At 40.7% G+C, this 24,632-nt stretch overlaps 1 protein-coding gene across 1 annotated transcript in view; it reads right to left on the bottom strand.

The window, feature by feature from the left end:
* The window catches only part of Oseg6 (intraflagellar transport protein Oseg6), a 198,657-nt gene that overhangs the window by 76,752 nt on the left and 97,273 nt on the right, over positions 1 to 24,632 (bottom strand). The window contains exons 13-18 of the mRNA XM_080266921.1: positions 20,849 to 20,996; positions 16,707 to 16,780; positions 6,551 to 6,681; positions 5,659 to 5,756; positions 4,852 to 4,982; positions 2,428 to 2,579 (exon numbers count right to left, since the gene is read on the bottom strand). Of these exons, the coding sequence (XP_080123047.1) occupies positions 2,428 to 2,579; positions 4,852 to 4,982; positions 5,659 to 5,756; positions 6,551 to 6,681; positions 16,707 to 16,780; positions 20,849 to 20,996 (734 nt within the window). The remainder of the gene's footprint in view (positions 1 to 2,427; positions 2,580 to 4,851; positions 4,983 to 5,658; positions 5,757 to 6,550; positions 6,682 to 16,706; positions 16,781 to 20,848; positions 20,997 to 24,632) is intronic.

The raw sequence follows: 24,632 nt of genomic DNA, 5'->3' as shown, positions 1-24,632 counted from the left end.
AATTCACCGGGTCGGTCAGGATCACCTGATGGTCGTGATCGTCAGCTTTTACCCTCCCGGAAGGGAGCTGAGAGCTCATATAGTCCGATCTAAGGGCAAGGCTGTGTGTGTGTGTGTGTGTGTGTGTGTGTGTGTGTGTGTGTGTGTGTGTGTGTGTGTGTAAGGCACTGGTGGAGACATGGTGGCATGGTGGTGAGGCAAGAAGGTGTTGGCGAGCTGAGCCAGCATGCCTCAAGGTTGTTGCTATAGTAACTGTACTCATGCCACACTTTTGAAAAACCTACATCGAATCATTGTTTACTGTCGTTTGTGGTCTTCTAAAAAAAGCCTTAGTTGTGCCACCGCACTTCAGCCACGCATATGGACACAGGCAAAAAAAACACCAAAATTTGCCCCAATTCCCCACCCCCTCTCTCTGACTACACACACTTCACGGACAATCTGAAGCCATCAGCTTGCGGTTGAAGGATTGATGAGTAATATGACACAAAGTTTTTATTTCTGGTTAAGTATTAGCTGAGATATTAAGGCTTAAAAAAAGGTGATTTTCTCTTAAATGCACAGCTAGGAGAAGGGTCGGCAGAAATAGATGCCGGACGCCATGGATTAAAACCAAGGCTTTTTTTTGCATTAGTCAAAGGATATGAGAAAGGAATGTATGCTTCCATGCCCGAAAGAATAACCTCCATAATGTGTAAGGCACACTCAGATGGCTCCTGGATATGAAAGCAATAATCATTTATGGGAGAGTCAAACAAGTACTGCCTCACGGCCTCCCAATCAGCAGCTCCAAAGTGCCACAACCGACGTTCTTTGGAGGATCCACAGGCCGTACTGGAGCGACAGGACAGGTTAAGGTAATAAGGTTGTGATCGGAGGCCAAGTATGTTGGAACTCTCTCCAAGGCGGTCAGGGATATGGGTAGGGTGCTGTATAAGTTGCACTAGGTCATTAAGGATAGAAAGGAGGTAGGTTTGTTCACCAGGTGGATCAGTGAATGGAGAGCAGAGCCAAAGGTGGTGGTGAACATTGAAATCTCATAGAATGGAGATTTCAGAGAAAGGAGAAATGGATAGGATGTGTTCCATCGCAGCTGTAAGATAGTCATGGAATTTTTCATAGCCAGTAGAATTAGGGGATAAGTAAACAGCACAGATATATTTAGTCAGAGAATGACAGGAAAGCCAAAGCCAGAGAGCAGAGAAATCAGAAGAATTAAGTTCAGGAACCCGAGAGCAAGATAAGACGTTGTGTACATATACACAACAGCAACCTTTGGCTTTGAAATGAGCATAGAGAACGTAGAAGGATATAGAGAAGGGTTTGCTATCAGCTGCCTCAGACAGCTGTGTCTCAGTTAAGAAAAGGTGAGGTCAAGAGGAGAGGTGGTACTCAATAGAAAGTTAGAGGAAAGGCTGCAAATGTTGCAGAAATGAAAAAGAAGTGTCAGACAGTGGTTCCTGGTGACTCACTGAGTCATCACCAGGAGAGGGACAGATGTGGGGACGTTTATGGCCCCCCCCCCTTGGGGACTCCAAGGTTTGGTTATTAGATGCCATTCTGGTTTAAATTTTGGATAGGAAGTGTAGCGTGTAAAGTGCATGTACAGTAGTATGGTGTTGACAATTAGAGAAACTTGTATTGAAGAGTATGCTGGCCTACTCTCTGTCTTACCGAAACAATGAAAAAGTACAGCAAAGGGGGATAGTCAGGAACTAGTCCCGAGGGCTGATGAAACGGGAGCTCCAGCTCTCCCTGTCATCAGCTTTTCATCCACCTTGGGAGTACTGCCCTGCACGACTGGTGCTACAGTCTACTCAATTAGGCACCAAAGTTTGGTTATGTGGTTATGACCCAGCATAGCAAATGGTTTCCTGGTGTACAAGAAATCATTTGGCTTGTCGCTCATGGTAGAGTTACACGTTGACAGGAGGAGGAAAGGAAGAAGGAAAGAAAGACACAAGATGAAGGAATGAATGAAGGAAGGAAGAGAGGAAAATTATAAACAACACAACAGAAAAGTATAAGAAGTAATGACCCTTCTGGCACTCAGGGAAGAATGAGAAATATGAAAGACAAGGTACAATGTTTAAGCCTGTCACCAAACTCTTTCTCGTGTTAGCACAGTAAAAGCTAAAACTCCAATCTACTCAACCTGCAATGATTGTTGCTGTTGTTGTTACTACTGTAGTTGTTGTGGCCCCAGGCTCATATGAAACATGAACCCAGTGGACTGCATGCTGAAACTGCCCTTTTCCTACAGTTCACCATCCTCCTTTTGGGGGACAGAGTGAGTTGAGGGATGTTTGTTTAATCATGCAATGAAGCTGCCTGGTTATTTCAGTGCCACCATGTGAAGGCGTCCCTCTCTAAGACCTACCTGCATTGGTTTACTGTTAAGTAAGAAGCCACAGCAGTAACACTAACGTGAACTCGAGCTGCTGGGCATATTCCCGTGAAATGTATGGGATCTGATCCGGAGCTAGTTTCTTTGCCAGTTGTAGTGCCTGGTCCCAGTGCAGAAGGTCTCGCCGCATTTCCAGTGCTGCCACGGGTGAGCTTGACCGCAGATACAAGTCCTGAGGGTACAAGAGTAAAGCTAAGCCAGCACTACAAGCTTTTATGACAATCTGATATTAAACCCTTTCAAACCAGAGACTATGTTTATGATTTATTCTTGGTACCTCACATGATTTTATTCACCCCTTGGTAGACTTCTTGCTCTGAACAGCATATGAATGCTAACCTGTCCAAAGTTCAATAAATCCATCCATCCATCATCCAATCCTATATCCCCCCATAAGGAGCGTAAGAACCTGGGGCTAGGCAAGTTGGTCCTGACATTTAAGATGAAAGTGACCAGCCTCACTCATCCCTGAGTGGCATTATGTGAGCAATAAACCCCAACCACCCATTGGATATAAACCTTCACTGGCTCAGTCCAATTGGAGCACCTTAAGTACCCACTAAACCACCAGGCACCATAATTTGGTTAGATAGTTATCATCCAGCACAGTAAATGGTTTCCTGGTGTACAGGAAACCATTTGGCTTGTCACTCAGTGTAGAGTCACCCACAGGCAGAAGGAAGAGGAAAGAACGAAGGAAAGAAAGACAGAAGAGGGAGTGTAAAGTCACCCGCAGGCAGAAGAAAGAGGAAAGAATAAAGGAAAGAATGACTGAAGATGATGGAAGAAAAGAAGGATGGAGGAAAGGAATGGGCAGACACCCAAGAGCAGTACTACATTGAGTGAGTGGATGGTGAGTGCCCCCACCTACCACCCATGTTCATATTCATGCCATGAAATGACTTTCCATTATATGGCTCCGTCATAACAATATTTATACTGGGTATAATGTGGGCTGGTTTGGGTGGAAACACAATTTTTACTTTGAATTAATTGCAAATTCAGTAATGTAATGACTGGATGGAGGGGGGGAACAAGAAATAATATTACAACAGACCCCTGCAAAAATGGACCCCAGTATAGTGGCTATAAGATTTATTGGATGCAACAAAGCCCACCAAACTCTCGTCAGCTATAACAAACAAAGCTCGTTAAATGGGACGCAATCGTCCCAATGCATGTTTTATACCATTTTTACCTCAACTTGGCCTGAAAATGCACTCTCCCCACTGTGATTGTCGAGTTGTAGTAACAGACTATAGTAATACTGTACCAGTCATGAAGAAGTGCTAAGACAAAGATATGGAATAAGCTGCAAAAAGGGAAAATTATGGGTCAAGTTAGTGTAAAATGGGTACAGTTTACATTTTTAGTACCAAAACATGCTACTGTACTCATTTATTTTCAAACATGTGCTTGAAATCCTGCCTCATGAGGGACACATGGATATAATGGACTATCAGCTTTAATAGACCTGGCTCTCCCCCAACTAGTCCATTATAGTGACAGTTTACTGTATATGAAAGATGAGTATTCCAGCAACTTTCAGTAACTGCTGGGAAGTAATTAGCTGATGTTTGCTCTTAGATTAGTTTCCAGTCCGTAGAAAATATCAGCTGTTCTATAGCCAACCTCAATATAAAGATTCTTTAAGTGGAAGCAAGGTATTATTATTATTTTTTTATTTACTAGGCTGGGTAGTAACTAACCATACAACCAAATTAGGGCGTCTGGTGGTTTAGTGGGTAATTACGGCGCTCCAATTGGATTGAGCCTGTGTAAGTTTATATCCATGGGATGGTTGGGGTTATTGCTCACGGAATGCCACTCAGGGATGACATCTTTTGATGTCAGGACCAACTTGCCTATATCCTCGGGCTTCTACTCTCTTCATGGGGAGGCATAGGATTTGGATATGGATGTACATACAGTAGACCCTCCCTTTAATGGACCTCAATAAACCTGATATCGAATTTAACAGACACTACGAAGGCTACCGAACTTTCATCACCTGTATGGAACAATGTTCATTAAACAGGGTGCAATGGGTTGTAATACATGTGCTTTCCACTCTTCTTACTCCATCCTGGCTTGAAAGTGCCCTCTCCCCATTGTGACTACTGAGTCACAACACACTGTTGTAATACAATACTACTGTAGTCATAAAGAAGTGCAATGACAGGGATGAGAAATAAGCTGAAAAAGAGCAAAATTATGGGCCAAATTAGTGTAAAATAGGTATTGTTTACATTTTTAGTACTAGAATATGCTATTGTACCCATTTATTTTCAAACATGTGCTTGAAATCCCACTTTAAAGAGAGCATTGGACATAACGGACTATCAGCTTTATTGGATCAGGTTTTCCCCCAATAAGTCCATTATAGCGAAGGTCTACTGTATGCTATTTCCAAAAATGCAAAACTTAAATTCTGAAAGAGGAACCTGTGCTAAGTTGAACTGATTAAGAAACATTGCGAGGTGTCCTGTTAGCAGAAGTGGGTCCTCTAGATCCTTGAGGCTCTGCAGTGACCACACCATCCCAACCTCACCAAGTTGTCGATACACGCGCATTCCTGCAGAAAAAAAAAAAAAAAAAAGTTTTCAGTTTTTTCCTGCTCTGTGAAACATTAAAATTTAATTATAACCAAAAAATTGTGGGGTATAAAACTGATGTATCACACATAGTACCTACCCAGCTGTGAATACATTTATATCAGGATATCTTAGGGTGCACAAGGGAAAGTTATCAAAACACTATTAACAAACATATGACAAAGAATCAAGAAAGTCTACCATTACTGACACATACTGTTCTGCATTCTTGCTACTGACAGAATATCTGTGCAGATGCACTTACAGAAAAGTATTATCACAAGAAACACAAAACTCCCAGCCTAATCCTTACTCTTTACAATAAAAACGTGGTTTATGCAAGCAACAAGCTTTGGGGTATTCCTGATAATAAAATTGCTTATAATTACTAAATGATAATATTGTACCATACTTCAACACCATTACTTCTATGCTATCACAGGTGACCCAAGCAACAAGAAGTGAGGAAAATTTTCAAAATGAAATTATTATAATAGGTGGATGCTAGTAGAGCTTTTCAACATTTAACTAACATCCAGTTTGCAGCTGGGGATACTGCAACAGTGTCTGCACAGCCATGTAAATACTTAATATATTTATGTCTGGAGCATCAGATGAACCAGAATTACTAAGTGCTATATTACAGAAACAGCTTACCAAGTTCAAGGTTGAGGCATGAAAGGCAGGCTTTTCCAAGTTCTTCCCAATCCTGCTTGTTGTTCAGTACTTGGCAGATGGCACTGGCATCCTTGAACCTTGTAATGAGAGAAAATTTCATTCTCTTATTGCTAGGAAAAGTAAAGGATTATGGAAGACTGCATATCATCAAGTCTGTCACACAACCATATAAATGTTATACTTTCACCAAAGTATGATAGATGAAATGATAGATGTATGGTGTATCTGTATGTTGAAAAGCACATCGAGCTTCAGTGCATGAGTTTATGTTATTCTGCGCTTTATGTGATCCGGGCAGGGATTACTATATTTTTGTGTGACGGCAACTTCTACCTATCTTCAAATACTACGGTATACTGTAGTGTGTTAGTAATGTGAGAATAATAGTACAATGAAGAGAAAGCAACTTATGAATGAAGTATGAGAGGCAAGAGGAATAGTTTGGCTAAGTAAAATGGTGTGCAAAAACAGTGATAGCTATAGATCTCTGTCTTGGTCACTCAAAGTACATAAGTATACCTTAGACCCTTCAGATGTGCATGCCCCACATGCACAAAATCCTCAAGTGTGTTCGAAAATAGTGGAACCAAGGATGTCTCCTGTCCAGAAAAAGCATACTAACTGTGTAGTGGTGCTTGGGAGAGAGCCCCCTGACTGCTGAAACCATCCACATAGTGTTTCCTACTTGCTTAAAATTACAATTAATGTTATAGGACAATGATCACTGATCGATGAGGATAGTAATTAATGGGTTACCACTTTACCCATGCATCCACATGATCTACTACTTCATATGGAAATATTGTTATCATACAGTATTATTAACTTTCTAATGTCTGAACATGGTCATTATCATTACCAACATTCTTACCTGTGAAGAGCAATATTCTTTTTGAGGGCAATCCTGAGTTGGTCATGAGAGTAGTCATGTATGTTGGCCTCCATCTCATGCGAAGCTAGGATGAGTGTAGCTGTTTTGCCTGAGGCTGTCTGGAGTGTTGCCTGATGGGGTGGGAAGCAAATTATAATGCATCCAAGTCAGACCAAAACTGCTGTATCTTCCCAATAATGACACACTAGTGTAGTGTACAGTACCCTCGCGTCCAGCACGCGTTAGTCCAGCACGATTCGCGTCCAGCACGGTGAGCAATTAATTAGTATTATTTAATACGATTTAATTACTGCAACACGAGTGTGTTAGCATAACACGCACAGAGCTCTGAGAAGTGGGCCAAATCCGCAGAGTTCACTCTAGCACGATCACCCCCGGTCCAACACGGCCATACTGGACATTCCCATGATGATAGCCAATGAAAAACTTCTGATCAAGTAGCCTTCCCCGCCCGCTATCGTGACGTGATCGTGATGCCGCCCAATTAAAAACGCTTCTGGTGTCACGTGATGTTTTGTTTACATTTCTCCCGCCACAGAGCCACTCAGTCGCATAATTGCATTGGAAGATGCTTTTTTCTTGCTGCATTTTCTGCCCTTGTTACTGCATTTTACCCTGCTCACAATGCCTAGGAAGCCTTCTGAGAACCCCAAGAAGCGTCGGCACCTCCCTCAGGCCACCAAGCTAGAAAGCATCGAGAGGAAGAAGAAAGGGGAGAGGAAAGTTGACATTGCCAAGGCCTACGACATGAATGAAGCCAACGTGATCATAATAAAAAACTAAGACAAGATCCTGGCAGCCGAAGGCTATCACACGGCACTTCATGCCAGGTTTGCCGAGGATACGATGGTAAATCGGAACGGTAACGTGGTAAAATTGCCGACGATACCACGGGCATTTGGAATTCATCTGGATGGATTCCTACCGAGATACGACAGGCAAAACAGTGTGACCAAAACCCAGGCGACTCGACAGAGAATGTATCGTACTACAGCATTGAACATTTAGCCTGACACTGAATGCATATTAATATTTTAGAATTAATATCAATCGTTTTGAAACCCTTCTCATCGGCGTGCGTACCAGTTTATAAACAAAGTTGCTTCTCCTTATTCTCTACCGAGTCAGCGACAGCGATCACTTTCCACAGTCACGAGACGGGGCTCTGGCAACAGTGTGAGAAGCATGCACTTTCCCGAGGATTATTCTGAGTGTGATTTCGAAGGATTTATGAGGGAGGTTTGATTTCGAAGGATTGATGAGGAAGGTTGAGGAGGAGCAACAGCCATTACCCGCTAGTGACGCCAGCAGCCATCCTCCGGGGACCCAGTAGGACTAACTACAGCCTTGGATACCACCTTCCATTCCCAGCAAGCCCACCAACACTATCCTAAAAGGTTAGTTATCATTCATAGCACAGTACCATTTATCATAATTACAATAGTACCAGTATATGTATAGGTATATGGTAGGTATTTAGGGTGACTTTTCCGAGGGTTGCTGACAAAATTCATTTTTCCCCATAAGCTCTATTGTTAGTCCAACACGTTTTTGGTCCAACACGTGACCCATGCATGACAATATTACCGTGCTGGATGCGAGGGTACTGTAGTAGTACTGTGGCAGTAGAGACACTGTGGTCCATTTGATCAGGCAGACTCATCAACCATCGCGATGACTGACGTGTCATCTGACGCAAGAGACAGTTCCCCACAGACCCAGCCTTCGCACTCGTCACTTACAGCCACACGAAGCACATCATTAGCAATCTTAAGCACTCATCTACCTCTGGCCTTGACAACATAAGCAACATACACCTTAAACATCTTGGACCATAAGGCATACAAGCACTCGCCAACATATCAAACTACAGCTACTCACACAACATAATACCCAACATCTGGAAACATGGTACTATCATCATTATCCTCAAACCCAAGAAAGACCCCACATTACCTTCCTCACACCACCCCATCACACTCCTCTGCACCCCCCTCCAAAGTTACTGAACAATTGGTATTACAATTAGTAACACTTCACATTTCCCTTGCCCCATTAAAACGTGATTTTAGGCCATTTCACTCCGAAAAAAAAACTCTTCTTACCTTACACAAAGGGTTTTTGATGGCATCAATCCAGTTAGGCCACCACACAGAACACTCCTATTCACATCAGACATTGGGAAAGCTTTTGATGCCATCCCCTGCCACAACCTCACACACAAAATACTAAACACAAACATGCATGGTAACAGAAAAAGATGGCTGGCAAACTATTTAGCCAGCAGATTTGCACATGCAACACTTGCCGATCAGTCACTGAATATCAGAAACTTGACAAACTATGTCCCTCATGGACCTGTTTTGTCCCCTACACTCTTTAACCTATATATGCATGACATACTCACACCCCACACACCACAAATACACATTGCTTCCTAGGCAGAAAACATAACACTTACATGTACACACCAAAATGCAAACACAGCTGCACACATCCTCCAACCTTACCTCAACATACTACATGAAAGGTTCACCACAGGCTCATTATAGCCCCAGCCAAATCTACACCGACCCTTTTCACAAAATGGACAGCAGAACAGAGTCACATTCCACACCTCACCATAAACAACAACACCCTACCACACACACACACACACACACACACCCACACACACACACACGCGTGCGCACGCACGCGCGCACACACACACACACACACACACACACACACACACACACACACACAGAAGAATATAAAACTTTTTTTGGGAAGTGATGGATATGAAAGTAAGGAAGTGGTATGTGAGGAACTAGAAGTGAAGGAAACTAATGGGGGAGGCTATAAAAATGAAAAAGAAACGTTATTGGAGAGTTGTAGATCAGAAATTGAGGAAGTGGTACTGATTGAGAGAAGGAGAGAAGAAGGTATAAAACACATAAAAAATAACTTGAAAGTGGTATAGTATAAACTAATGTTGATGGTTTAATATCAGCAAGGCTTGAAATGAACAATTTCTTAAGAGAACATGAACCTGATGCCATGTGCTTTGTAGAAACCAAGTTAAGAGAAGATATTGATGTTCATATGGGAGATGGTAAATACAAACTGTGCAGAAGAGACAGAAAAGAAAAAACGGGAGGAGGAGTGATGACAGCAGTGAAGAATAACATAAATGTAGATACCGTGGAAATGAAAGAAGGCAGGGCCGAAGTGATAAACATGAAATTAGAAACTGGAAAGAATGGCATGAGAGATATGGTGGTAGTGTATGTTCCCCCAAAGACAAGAGCATGGAATGATGATGAATACCAGATGTTGTCAGATATGACTAGTTATTTACAAAAAATAATTGAGAAAAGCAACAATATAACTTTGGTGGGTGACTTTAACTGTAAAGAGGTGAACTGGGAGGAATGGGACTCAGGAGGCAGCGAAGGTTCGTGGAGCACTGTATCATTAAATATAACAATGAATGATGTGATGACGAAATTGGTCAAAGAAGAGACACAGTTCTGAGGTGAGGACACACCAGCAAGATTAGACTTACTGCTTACCAAAGAACCAGATGTAACAGAATCATTGAAATATTTCTGTCCTATAGGAAAAAGTGATCATGTGGTCATTGAATTCCAGATGATAACAGGGAATGTCGAGCCAAGAGACGAGCTTTATAGGCAGGGAAGATACAATCTTGGAAAAGCAAATTTTACAGGATTGAGAAAATTTTTCGAAAATGCAGATTGGAGAAAATTCAGAGAAACAAGAGAGATACAGAGGAAGTGGGATATCTTTTTAGACCTCTATAATTTGGGAGTAGAAAAATTTGTACCAAGAGTAAGGGGGAAAGAAAACAGGAAAAAGGAGTGGTTTAATAGAAGGTGTATGATAGCAAAAAAGGAGAGAGATAAGGCGTGGAACAACTGGAGAAAGAAAGGTAACAACAGAACAAAGGAAGAATATAAAAGAACTAGAAATGAATACACAAGAATATGTAAAGAAGAAGAAAGGAATTTTGAAAAAGGTATAACAGACAAATGCAAGGATGAACCCAAACTGTTTTATAGATTTGTTAATGGCAAACTGAAACAAAAGGAAGGAATCACCAAACTGAAAGTAGAAGGAGAGGCCCATAAAAGACACAGCAGTGCAAGCTGAAATAATGAACAAATGTTTCCAATCAGTTTTCACTAATGAAAAAGAGTTTGTGGAAGGGGAGGGAGTAATTAGAAATGTCTATCTATTTATCTATCTATTGCCAGACGCCTGAATCCCATTTGGGGTGGCCACAAACAAATTGCCTCCACGTCGCCTTGTCCCCTGCCATTTCACTGCCCTGCTCCCAACTCACACCCCCCTCTCTCATATACCTCTCCACCCCATCCCTCCATCTCATCCTCGGCCTTCCCCTCCCTCTTCCCCCCTCCACCTCACTCACATACACTCTCTTCGTCAGTCTTTCACCCTCCATCCTCTCCACATGGCCAAACCACCTCAGTGTGTTCCTCATAACGCTTCCTATTACATCCACATCCACACCACAACACTCCTTTATATCCTCATTCGTCAGCCCGTTTCTCCATGTGACTCCACAGGCTCCTCTTAAATAACTCAATTCCACTGCTCTCACTCTTGACTTGTGTCCTTCCAACAACGTCCAAGCTTCACTTCCATATGTTAGAGTTGGTATCACAATACTGTCATGTAGTAACTTTTTCACTTCCATGCACACTTCCCTGTTTCTTATCACTGCTCTCAAAGAACCAGCAACCTTTCTTCCCTGCTGTACCGTTTCAAGTGCTTCACCCTCCAAACCTCCATCCTTACTCATCACATTACCCAAGTACTTAAACGTACTCACATTTTCCAGTTCCTCACCATCCAACCTCGCTGTACATTCATTGACTTCACCTCTCTCAAAGACCATCACTTTACTCTTCCCTACATTCACCTTTAGATTCCATTTCTTACACACTCTCCCAAACTCATCCACCAAGCCTTGCAGCTCCCCTTCGTCTTCACTCAACAACACAGTATAATCTGCTTCACTCCTTCCAAAATCCACACTATGTTTCAGGAAGTGTTGATTCAGTCAGATGTTTTGTCAGTCTGGATAACATTATCTTGGCTAGTACTTTGCTAGCATTCACAGGGAGGGAGATACCTGTACCTCTGCTGTTGTCACAATCTGAGAGGTCCCTTTTCTTCTTGCAGAGGGCTACAGTATCAGAAGTAAGCCACTCAGATGGAACTCATTCTTGGTTCCAAAGAGTCAGTATGAAATCACAAGTGTGCTGGTGGAGTAAATGGCCACACTCTTTTATTAGTTCAGACGGTATACTCAGGTAGCAGCCATGGCTCAGTGGCTTAGATCACTCTGACCGACGGGTCGGAGGTTCAAGTCCACCCAAGGGTCACTGGTAGACATTAGGAAGGGCATCTGGTCATAAAGTGCTACATGCTTAAAAAAAAAAACTAAGTCCTCGCTCAGAGGCAATGCCTTAGCCTTTATAAAAAAAAAAAAATAAAAAAAAAAAATAAAAAAAATAAAACACTTGGGATGTTATCAGTGATATTGTGCTCCATCTGGTTTCTTTGATTCAGTAAGCTATTGGATGTGTTGTGCTCATCTTTCTAAGATTGCCTGCTTGTCTCTCAGGAGATCTTCAGCTAACTGAATAGGAGCTATGTTGTGTTTTCTGGCCCATAGATGGCTTTTATGGATTTGTAGAACCCATGTTGGTCATTAATATCAACCAGTCTTTCCAATTCTTTTGTTTGCTCAGTCCACCATTTGTTCTCCATGTCACACAGCTTCCTCTGGGTTTCACTTCTGAGTTTCTGGAATTCAGTTTTTAGGATTAGGTAGCTAGGATGAGCCAACCAGCTGTTATGTGCTCATTCTTCATTGCAAAGTCATGTATGTCCTCAGCATGTTCAGCAAACCAGTCTTTATGACGACAAGTAGAGAAACCTAAAGTTTTTTCTGCAATGCTCTCAAGCAGTGTCTTAATGTTCAGCCAATGTGCATCTAGGTTTGTTGCACTGTTGTTTGGACCATGTGTGGGCACTGAGAGAGCTTGTCTGTAATAGTGCTGCTGAAGATGTTACAAATATTTGCATTCTTTAAAATACTACAATTCAGTTTCTTGGAGGATGGTGTATGGCGCATCAGTAGGCGTATGAATAACTGCAGTTTGGTGAGTATAACGTTATGGTCTGTTGAGCACTTAGCACCTCTCACAGCTCAGGTTACAAGAACTTCTCTTCAATCTTGTTGTCTTACAATGACACAGTCAATTAAGTGCCCATGTCTAGATCATGGATGCATCCACACTGTCTTGTGTTTATTCTTAAGTAGGAAAATGGTGTTGGTGAAGACCAAACTGTGTTCCAAATATAGGGAAAGAAGTCTATGGCCATTATTGTTCATGTTACCAAGACCATGATAGCCTACACTGCCTTGCCAGAGGCAATAATCTTTTCCTACCCTGGCATTAAAATCTCCAAGCAGTATGAGTTTGTCATTATGTGATACTGAGTGAACAGTAGCATCCAGTGTCATAAAGGGAATCTTTGATGATGTCTTCAGGGTCAAATGTTGGGGCATGGTCACTGATGGGTGCTGAATATTGGCTTTTAGAAAGCAGTAAGCACCAGGACTTCAGTCTCTCTGATATACCCAAAGGTGATTCTTGGATTTTCTGTAGTAGGTTGCTGCTGACTGCAAAAGACAATACCATGGTTTCTCCTTACAGAGTCTGCATATCCCCTACAGAAATTGGTATATCTTTTTCCCGAGTCTATTAAGTTGCCCTCTCCTGAGACCCAAGTCACAGACATATCAGCAATGTCAGTTTTATATCTTTTCAGGTCATGGACAACAAGGGCAGTTCTATGGTGTGGTCATGTGTGTTTGTGTCAGTATCAAGCAAGGTTCATATATTCCTGGTAACAAGTGTCAGAGAGATTCTTTTTTGTTTTTTGACTGCAATGTGGGATGATTTGGCAGACATAGTTATCTGCCCAGGTGATGCGGTGCAGCAAATGTTTAGGTCAACGTTTCTAAAATCTCTACCCGTCTGGGGTAAACAGTTGGGTGTCCATTTCCAGCTGCTTAGTCACACTGCATGCTGCCAAAGGCATGATCTGTTCCTATGCCATCATGCCAATGACCACTGGTCCAGTGCAGGACTTCAGCTAGCAACTTCCAGCTACAGCCATGACCTGTCACCATTTTCCTATTCCATCACCACAGGTCTTTTCCTTTGGTGAAAGGATGAAATGGGAAGCAAATACTGTATAGCAGTGGGCTTGTGCAATGACTAGATTTAGTGTGATGTTGAAAGTGTGCAGTCCTTACCACCACATGACCTGGCTTTTCTCAGCCTGTGATGGTTGCAAGAATATTCACGATGACCATCTGCTGGTCAGGGTTGCAGAAGTCTGCTGGGAGCTCTGTCTGTCGAGCCCCATCTCCCATGGGACTCCACTCACGGATTTTTTGTTCAGGGTTTACTCTGGTAGCATTAACCTAACCAAGGGTAATCCATATGGCAGTGGGCATGGGAACACCTAGTTTGACCCCTCACTGATGGCCTCTCCCGCATGGGTAACCCTGTTCTCCTGCTGAGACTGGGGGGATCTTCCCCAGCTGGTACAGCCCACCAGATTTACAAGGTATGCAAGCCCCTCATCAAGTCGAGGTGGCTCCCGTGGGAGGGTGCACACACACACACACACACACACACACACACACATTGCTCATCATCTGTCTCTCATCTCTTTCACCTAATCACCACCACTCACTGTGGACTTATTCTTTCATCTAAGTTTTTCATTATAATAAATGAACATAAATCAACACAGCTAAAATTATGGAATGGGAAATGGTCTGTTTACACTTGATCTGCTGACACCCCCTCCCCATACACCCATCACTCACTGCCTGCCTTTCAAATCTCTCACCTCATTGTTACCACCCACTATGTACTTTTTCTTCTTTCAACTGTTTTTCATTACTTATGCTATAGAAATAATTTTTCACCTACTGTAGATGCTGGACCCAGCTCAGTGCATAGTTATGTCTGCTGATTTTACTTCATCAGCTGACAGCAGTGCAAAACATTAATTATATAACTGAATTTCTATCACATTATAATCAATACATATCCTTCATCTGAAATTAAGTGCCTGTTTTCCAAATAACAAATATTTGCATGCCATGTTGTGTGCTGAAAAAGTGATGTCTTTCTAAGTAGAAAACACTTAGAAAAATTTTTCAAGAGGACCAAAGGGGGGACTTTGGGAAAATTTTGGGATTTCACCATACTAGTTAGCCCTATACCATGGGTTTCAATGGTGCAATTTGTGCTTTTTATTTGTTTGGTTAATTCCTGGATACATCAGCTGCAAAAACTGAAAGCCTACTCAAGCATAGTACAATAGTGTACTAGTGTAAAATAGATGTGTACTGTTCCATCTGCACAAATCATATCACTGTGATACCAAGACACATTATTATACAACTATTATCCACAGGGGCGAATATGAATGGATAGTAACCTGTTCATCAACATAATAGAATAGTTACAATCAGGCCTTGCATATCAATTCCTGTCCAGCCATATTAATTCATGATTCACTAAGGGCACTTCAGTTTTTTTCTTACCAATAAGGTCATCAGATCAATCATCATCATCATCATCATCAACATCGTCATCATCAGCATCATCAACAATGACAACATTCCAACCCTAATTCTCAACTAAAGGATGGAGGTGGGGTAAGACTCAGAAACAAAAGATAAAGAACAAAACTAGGACAACTATCAAACAACATGTCCAGAGAAATGGGCCACAAAGTCATTCACACATCATTTAAGCCTTCAAAATTCTTTCATCACTCTGCAAGCAAATCCATCTGCATTTTTTTTTTTCTACCTATAGTTACACTGGACAAACACCTGCACCCAACCATTCTTACCAACATTAAACCAAACCCATTCAGACCAATCTCTGTTCAAATGCATCAATTCATGTCCATTTAGGTGAGTTCAGGTTCCATCAAGCTTTTTACATCCACTCAAGGCAAGATAGATCAACCTGGTTCCAATCAGCCCAGTTCAGGGATGCAAGCCTGCAGGACAGTGACATGACTGCTAGTAGCAGTAGTAGTTGTTGTCCCACATTCACATGAATGTGAACCCAGTGGTTTGCAGGCTGAAACTGCCCTTCTCCTGCTGTCTGTCATCCAGTCCCCATTTGGAGGGAATGGAAAGGAGTCGAGATGTGTTGATACAAATGGGCAGTAAAGCCACCAGTTACATCACTGCTGCCCAGTTATATTATTTTAATGTATCCCTCTCCTACTGAGAAGAGTGAAAGGTAGAGTTATGACTTGTTGTTGTCACTGTTGATCAATCCCAGTCTGTCTGGCTGAGCACTCATCAACCATAGGCAAGCAACCACCCCTGCAGGGTTGTCCTAAGCAGTGAACCAATGTTCCCTTGCTGATGGCACCGTTTCACTACAGTGAGGCATAGGGCACTGTGTGGAGGTTTCGTTCCTGGATGGATAACACATTTGCATCTCTCCATCCAATTAACAGGGACACTATAGCAGGATCCACTTCACCCCATAACTTGGATACATGGTTATCACTCAGCGTTGTCAATGGTTTCCAAGTTACAGGAAACCATTAGACTTGTCACTCAGTGCAGGGTCACCAGAAGTTGTAAGAAGAGTAATAAGAAGTGACACAAAGGAAAGGGAGAAGTAGGAAGAGAGCAAGACAGACAGAATGAATGACAGAAAGAGAATGGGCAAAAGAGAGCCGGGCAGACAGAGAGAAAGAATGACAGAATAAGAAAGGGCAAGGAAGAAATAGGTAGCACTACATCAAGTGAGTGGATGATGGTTACCACCACCCACCACCTAGAGTGATAAGTAAATATGGTAGATGCAAGGTCAAATGCATCATATACTCTGCTGATAGTTTTTCTACTTGTGGGTTTTCTTGTTTCTGTTTTAGGATCCTAACTAAAACCTTTAACAGTGAGAAATACGAGTTTGATGATGATGATGATTAACATAGCACTAAAAGTTATAAGAATTATAAGAACTAGATTCCTTACCTCACCATTGTAAAGCAGAAGAGGAACTTGACTGGGAGGAATTTTAGTAGTGCCTATCAGCTCCACATGATGACCTACAAGTTAAATTATAGTAATAAACATCTCTATTACCATATTACTCATAATGGCCTTAAATATCTACTTTCCCGAGAAATTAATGGAATTTTAGGATTATTAAACCCCCTTAATCTGATGACAACTTTTAAAATTTATATTCTTGCTACTACCAAGTTACAGAGACTTTTTGAACTCAAGGGGTTAGACATAACCTTCCACTTATCTATTCACTCATAGTGATCCTTCTAAAAGTTGGGTAAAACTGAATGGTGGTAGCAAGAATGCCATATAAAATAAATCAATATAGGCTTTGTTTCTTGGTTGCTCTATGTGTGGTGGGCACTGCACACCTGGTCTGACTCATGGCTCTGTTTCTTTATTACTTTATTCTTGGCAAAAAAAATTTCCGCAGCAAAGTATAAAATTTTTTTTTTCCTAACTTCAACTTGTCACTTTGACTTTTCATTCTCTTTGTTTTCCTTTTTTGAACATACTATGATAAAGTACAACTGTTCAGCTTCAAAACAACACCACAACCAGCATCCTATCATAAAAACTGTATTTACACTCACCAATCAAAGAAAAAGACTGTGAAGCGAATATGCTACCAAGACTAAAATAAAATTGTGCATCTCTTTCCTTTCGTTTTACCATGCAATAAAATGCAAAAATTACAATAATCTATATACAGTATCAATGTTAAGGTAATTTATTGTAGTTTTGCATGGTTTAAACCAGATTTACATATCTTTATTATTATTATTTTTTTTTTTTGCCAAATATTCTTTTATGACAAAGTATAAAATTTATGGTTTTCACGTAACTTCAATTTGTCATTTTGACATTTTATTTTCTTTGCTCTCCTTTTTTGAACATACTATGATAAAGAACAACTACTGGCTTTAAGATGACACCAAAACTAACATTCTATCATGAAAGTGTATTTACACAGAGGGATCAAAGAAATATATTGTGCCACAAAGATGTGGGTCAGCTTGAGAGTGGCTGACTCTAGCACAGACATAATGTGCACGGCCCAGAAACCTGATAGGGTTAAGATGAAACCGACTAGCCTTACATATCTCTGAGTGGAATTACATGAGCAATAAACCCCAACTACTCCTTTGATACAAACCTGTACAGGCTAAATCTAATTAGAGAACCTTAATTACCAACTAAACCACCAGGCGCCATACTTCAGTAATATGGTTACTACCCAGCAGAGTATATATTAATAATAATAATAATGATAATGATAATAATAATAATAATATAAAAAACAACAGTAACAGCAGGAGCTGCAGCAGCAGCGGCACCAACAACAACAGAAACAATAGCAACAACAATCATCATCATCAGCAGCAGCAGCTGCAGCATCACCACTACCACCATCAGCATCATCATCATCCATAGTCTGCTATTCTCATCCATCACAAATATCCATCAGTAGTCAGTCACCATCCTTCATCTATCATCCATCATCATCATCACCCATAATCCACCATCATCATCCATTACCATTATCAATCAGTAATCATCCATCACCCTTCATCTATCATCCATCATCATCATCAACAACACCATATATCATCATCCATCATCATAATCCATTATCCATCATCCATTGTCATCATGCACCATCATCATCATCATGATCAATCTTCCATCATAATCATCATGATCAATCATCCATCATCATCATCATTATCAATCATCCATCATCATCATCACTATCAATCATCCATCATCATCATCATTATCAATCATCCATCATCATCATCACTATCAATCATCCATCATCTATCATTATTATCCATCACCTTCATCCTTCATCTTCATCACCACCATCCAGCATCATCATCACCATTTATCATCCATCACCTATCATTCATTGTTTAACATCATTATCCATCATCTATCATCCATTATTCATCTTCCTCACCCACCATCTTTCATCCATCATCTATTATTATGATCCATCATCATCACCTATCATCCTTCATCATCATCATCTATCATCAACATTATTATCCATCATCAGTAGCACCATCTGTCATTATCATAATCATCATGAATCATCATTGTCATCATCACTTATCATTATCATCCATCATCATCATCATCTATTATCTACCATCATTATCAGCAGCAACAGCATCTACAATTATTATCATCATCATGGATCATCATTATCATCTAACATTACCATCCATCATCATCATCATCAATCATCCATAATTCTTGTCAACCCTCCATCATCTATCATCATCATTAATCATCCACCATCTACTGGCCATCATCTGTCATCCATCATATTCATCATTCATCATCATCAACCACCTATCATTCATCCTCATCCATCCATCATTTATTATAATCCATCATATCATTCATCCTCATCCATCACTTATCATTCATTATCATCCATCATCCACCCATGCTCAAGCATCATCATCAAGTATCGTCCACCATGATCCATCATCTATCACTATCATCCACCATCATGATCTACCATTTATTATCCATAATCTGGGGGCAGTCACCATCCACTCACTAGATGTAGTGCTGCTTTGGTTGTCTGCCCTTTCCTCTCTTCCTTCCTTCCTCTTCTGTTTATCTTTCCTTCAAGCTTTCCTCTTCCTTCTGCTTATGGGTGACTTTACATTCCCTCTTCTATCTTCCTTTCCTTCATTCTTTCCTCTTCCTTCTGCCTATGGGTGAATCTACACTGAGTAACAAGCCAACTGGTTTCCTGTACACCAGGAAACCACTTACGAGTACTATGCTGGGTAGTAACCATATAACCAAATTATGGCGCCTGGTGGTTTAGTGAGTAATTGCGGTGCTCCAATGAGACTGAGCTGGTGCAGGTTTGTATCCAAAGGGTGGCTGGGGTTTATTACTCACATAATGTCACTCAGAGATGAGTGGGGCTGGTCACTCTCATCTTAAATGTCAGGACCAACTTGCCTAGCCCTAGGCTCTTACATTCCTCATGGGGCAACATAGGACTGGATGGATGGATCATCGTGCCTCATCATCTACAATCTATCATCTATTATCATCCTTCATCTTCCACTGTCCATCATCAACCATCATCATCCATCACAATAATCCATCATCTATCATCCAATATCCTTCATCTCTCATCCATCATCATCAATCATCAACAACCCATCATCATCATAAATCATCCTCATCCATCACCATCATTATCAGCCATCATCTACCACTGCCATCCATCGTATATTCTCTATCATCTGTTCCATTATCCATCATTATCATTCACCATAATAATCCACCATCTATCACTCATCATCATCTTCCAACATAATAATCAAACAACTACCATTCCATTATTATCATCTAATATCCTTCTTCTGTCATCCATCATCAATAATTCATCATCATATAACATCCACCTTCATCATTCATCATCATCCCTCACACATATCATCTATCATCATCCACCATACATCATCCATCACCTAACATGATGATCTATCATCATCATCTACCATCATCATCACTATTTTCAGTCATAAGATGATGGCAATGTGCACCACTCCCACTTACTGAGCTTGATAAACAACCCTCATCCAATCACTGGAGATGAAACTTGTTGCATGAGACCAAGTGCCAATGCCATCTGCTGAGGAAAAGACCAGATACATGCTCACCCACCTTCCCCTACACCCACCTATAAAGTGATTAAGTTGCCATCTAGCAATGACTGATGTCAAGGGAAACAGTTTTGTTGCCATGTGTACCTTGTCTACCCATGAGCAAAAGTTTTCATCTTTCATTTTTCACCTGCTCCAGGAAGTATCCTCCATCACTGCAGCCACCAGAAAACTCATATGATGAGGCTATTCCACAAGTGACTTCTGATCTCTACTACCATTATTCCAGATTTTTTTGGAAAAAAGAAAATGTTTATAGTGCCTTATAATTCTGAAGAGGTAATGAATTTCATCATACCCAGCATGAGGTATGGATGATGGATACTGAGAAATCAAATGCTTGAAAAAACAAATGGAGAAACCAAACACTTGAAAAAACAAACACTGAATGAATTTTCCAACCTTTTATATGTTCTTGGTGATATATATATGTGAAGAGATGTCTTTCATCATATAAGACAAAAACATGACGGTCGACAGGTGAGTTCTCCCACAGGCACCCCTTGCTTGAGCCAGGGAATTCGGGTATCTCCAGCAAGTCATCATTTACCTGAAAGAATATGAATTACAGTAATTTTTCAACTGATTATGTGGTATGTACAAACACCTAACGAAGTGATGACCCAATGCCCAGTACCTTTTGCTCAGAAAGTGGTGTCTGGCAACTGCCATGGCCTAGTTATATTTTCTATACTGCACACCGGGAAGAGCAGTATTAGGTACACAACTCAAAAAAGCAATATATAAGTGTTTTTACTGTGTATTTTCACATTACATGAGAGGAGACCACACTATACTAAAGTCGAAGCTTAGCTGTAGGAAAGAATGTGAAACACAAACCCTGTCGCTCAAAGGTTTCAGGGTTAAAATGCGGAGAAACTCTTGTAATACTTATTTTACATCCTAAACCAACAATGCTGAAGGAAAAATGTCCCATAAAATATAACTCACAGATATGGTAATGTCGTAATCACGAATGCCATCACATCAGAAAAATAAACATAAAAAATATATTATCATCCACATTTAATTCTCCATGCGGAATGATATTTATGCAGGAAAACCTGTGTGAGCTGTAAGCATGATGGATCATCAACACGATACAACAGCCTGTCAGTGCATGCACATGACTGCTCTTTATTTAGCAAATATTCCAGCAAGACAGATACCCCAGCAGCTTAACATAAAAAAGAGGACAGTTAACGGATAGATAAATGATATACAGAGAGAGGGGGAACATAGAAAATATGCCAAATTGAGCACCTTGTTGCACAAGACCAAGAAAGACAAATTACTGCATGTGCCCAAGAACAACCCTAACCACCTGTGTTGCTATCAAGAAGCAAATTAATGTGCCGGTATTCAGTAAGTCAGTGAAACCAATGCAATTATCTATCTATCTATCTATTTATTACCAGATGCCATAATCTCATAAGGGGTGGCCATTTGACTTTGTTACAGTAAAATCTCGATATAACAGACTTCAATAGACCAGAATACACTTTTATCGGACTCAAGGAGCTACTGGAATAAATTCCTATTTATTGGAAAAAGTCTGATAGAGCCAGAAGCAGTCCACACTGCCTGACCACTTCAGCTATGTTCACCTCAATAAGGTAAATAAAAGACATGTTTATCAGTGTACAGTACAGTATTATTATATATAATACACTATTTTATTAATGTAGTGAAGTTATAACACAGTACAGTACTGCAATGGTAGTAAAAACAGTTTAAAAACCGTTCATGTGATCCAGACTAATGTCTGATATATCGGAAAAAGTCCAGATTAGCAGAGGGAATTCTGGATGTCGCTTTTATCAGAAATTCACATTTTTCGGAATGGGTCGCGCCCCAATTGGTCCGTTATAGTGGGGTCTGACTGTATATACCGTATATATATACAGGTAAGCCCTTAATTCACGTGAGGGTTACGTTCCCAGACCCTTCGCATATGTGGTAAATTTGCGTATACATTCTGCCCGTGTGCACATAATTACGCATGTCTACTAAGTATATTACATCTGAATAATACTGTTTATGCATTACATACACCTTATAAACTAGCATAAAGTATGAAAAACAACAAAAATGTAAGACATTTAACACTGAAACCTGACAAGCACAAGCGTAGGTGGAGACACTTCAGCAGTCTGGTGCACAAACCCTCACTGCCTCCCACATGCTACATTCTGCCTTCTTTATTGTCCAAACAGTTGACTCACTCACCCCAAACATACGGTTCCAAGCCAGTTCACAGGTGTAGGTGAAGACACTTTAGCACAGTCTGGTACACTAGCCCTCACTGACTCCCGTATGCTACGTTCTGTCTTCTTTATTGTAAGAACAGTTGACTCACCCCAAACACACAGTTCACAGACAATTCACCATGAAGTCAATTCACCATCAAAACATGGATGATTCTGTCATTCTATAATTATACTTATTATTGATTAATTAATACTTTAATAACTAATTTTCAGGTAGATTTTATATCTCATATAAGTAAAAAACTAGTGTATTGTACTTGCTAAATAAACTGGTATGTAAATAAATGACGGGGAATCGTCCTGACGGGGAATTGTCGCCGACATTCCTCCCTTAAGTTTGTCCAACACTTTAACTTTGTCAGCAACATCACTTTACGAGTCCGTTTTGGTGTATTACCACATGCATCACTAGCACTATGCTTAGGCCCCAGGTTGGCAGACAAGGCAAGCAATCACTGGAAGGCAGAAAAATAAGCCACAAATAACGATTCGCGAGTCATGCATGGTTCGATCGTCGGATTCAAACTGACTGTGTGGACCGACCTTCCGCACACACACACACACACACACATACATATATGTATGCACACAGGCAGCAGGTAGGCATTCTTATATTTTATTTATTTCTCTTGTATATAAAAATTATTTATTTGAATACTATAATTTTGTTTTAATTATTAAACATAATAATTTATTGAGATGGAGGGATGGGGTGGAGAGGTATATGAGAGAGGGAGGTGTGAGTTGGGAGCAGGGCAGTGAAATGGCGAGGGACAGGGCGACTTGGAGGTGATTTGTTTGTGGCCACCCCAAACGGGATTGAGGCGTCTTGCAATAGATAGATAGATAGAATTATTGAACGAAAAATTTGTGGATAACTGAAATTGCGTGAAAAAAGTTCGAGTGAATTAAGGGCTTACCTGTACAGTACTCCCTCATTATCGACGCTTTTTTTATCGACGGATTTGATTATCGACGTTTTTTTTTTTCCGCTGGGAGTTATTTAAATTATTATTATTAAAAAAATTTAAAAATAAAGAATTGTATTGGCACCTCCTAGCAAGTTTGCGCGCCATCCCGCCAGGTGTCTCTGGCTGCTCGCGGCATGTTCCCGCCGACCCGACAAACAACAGCATCAGTCCACGTTGGTCTGTTGTTCTCACATCGTATTCGGCCACATCTATCGTGCTTTCGTGATCATCATGGCTCTGAAGCGCCCTTGTAACACTCCAACTGGAAATAAGGCAGCTAAGAGAGCATGGAAAGTACTTACCCTGGAAGTAAAGAACGAAATATTACAAAAACTTAGAAGTGGAATGAGCTATGCAGCAGTTGGTCGCGAGTATGGCATGAATGAGTCCAGTGTTCGTGGCATAAAGTTAAGCTGAGATTAAATATGAAATATACGAGCATAAGGAGAGTTGAATTTTCCTAAAAGAAGATCCTAGCGAAAGCTAGACTAAGATTCATCTTTGACAGCATAAACTCCCATACAGTCGTGAAAATTTAGGTCTGGGAGAATTGGAATACAAGAATGAAAGGAAGCTCTTGAGAATGAAAGTACATGGGAAAGCGTGGTCTCTCTGGTATGAGCTAGCAGCACCAAGCGTGTGTTGTGAAGATCGGTACGAACAGCTGATCTAACGTAACACTTGCCTCACACTCTCAGTTATTAGAACGTATGAATGACCACCACTGCTGCTTTCGTTTTTTTTTTTTTTTTTTTTTTTTTTACACACTCGGTTATGTAAACGTATGGATGGCTACAACTGCTGGTTTCGCCTTTTATTTTTAGATGGAGTGAGGTGTAAGTGGAGAGAGAAGTGACGATACAGCAGCCATTTCAAGTTGAGGTCCAGTGTACAACCACTACACATCAACATCAGAGATTATGCTATTTTTTTCATAATTATTTA

The sequence above is a fragment of the Coenobita brevimanus genome, chromosome 22 (assembly GCF_032717465.1).
Source record: "Coenobita brevimanus isolate Jiangsu-jjx chromosome 22, ASM3271746v2, whole genome shotgun sequence".
Lineage (NCBI taxonomy): Eukaryota > Metazoa > Arthropoda > Malacostraca > Decapoda > Coenobitidae > Coenobita > Coenobita brevimanus.
The sequence above is the reverse complement of the archived record's forward strand: the minus strand, read 5'-3'. Positions and strand labels throughout refer to the sequence as shown.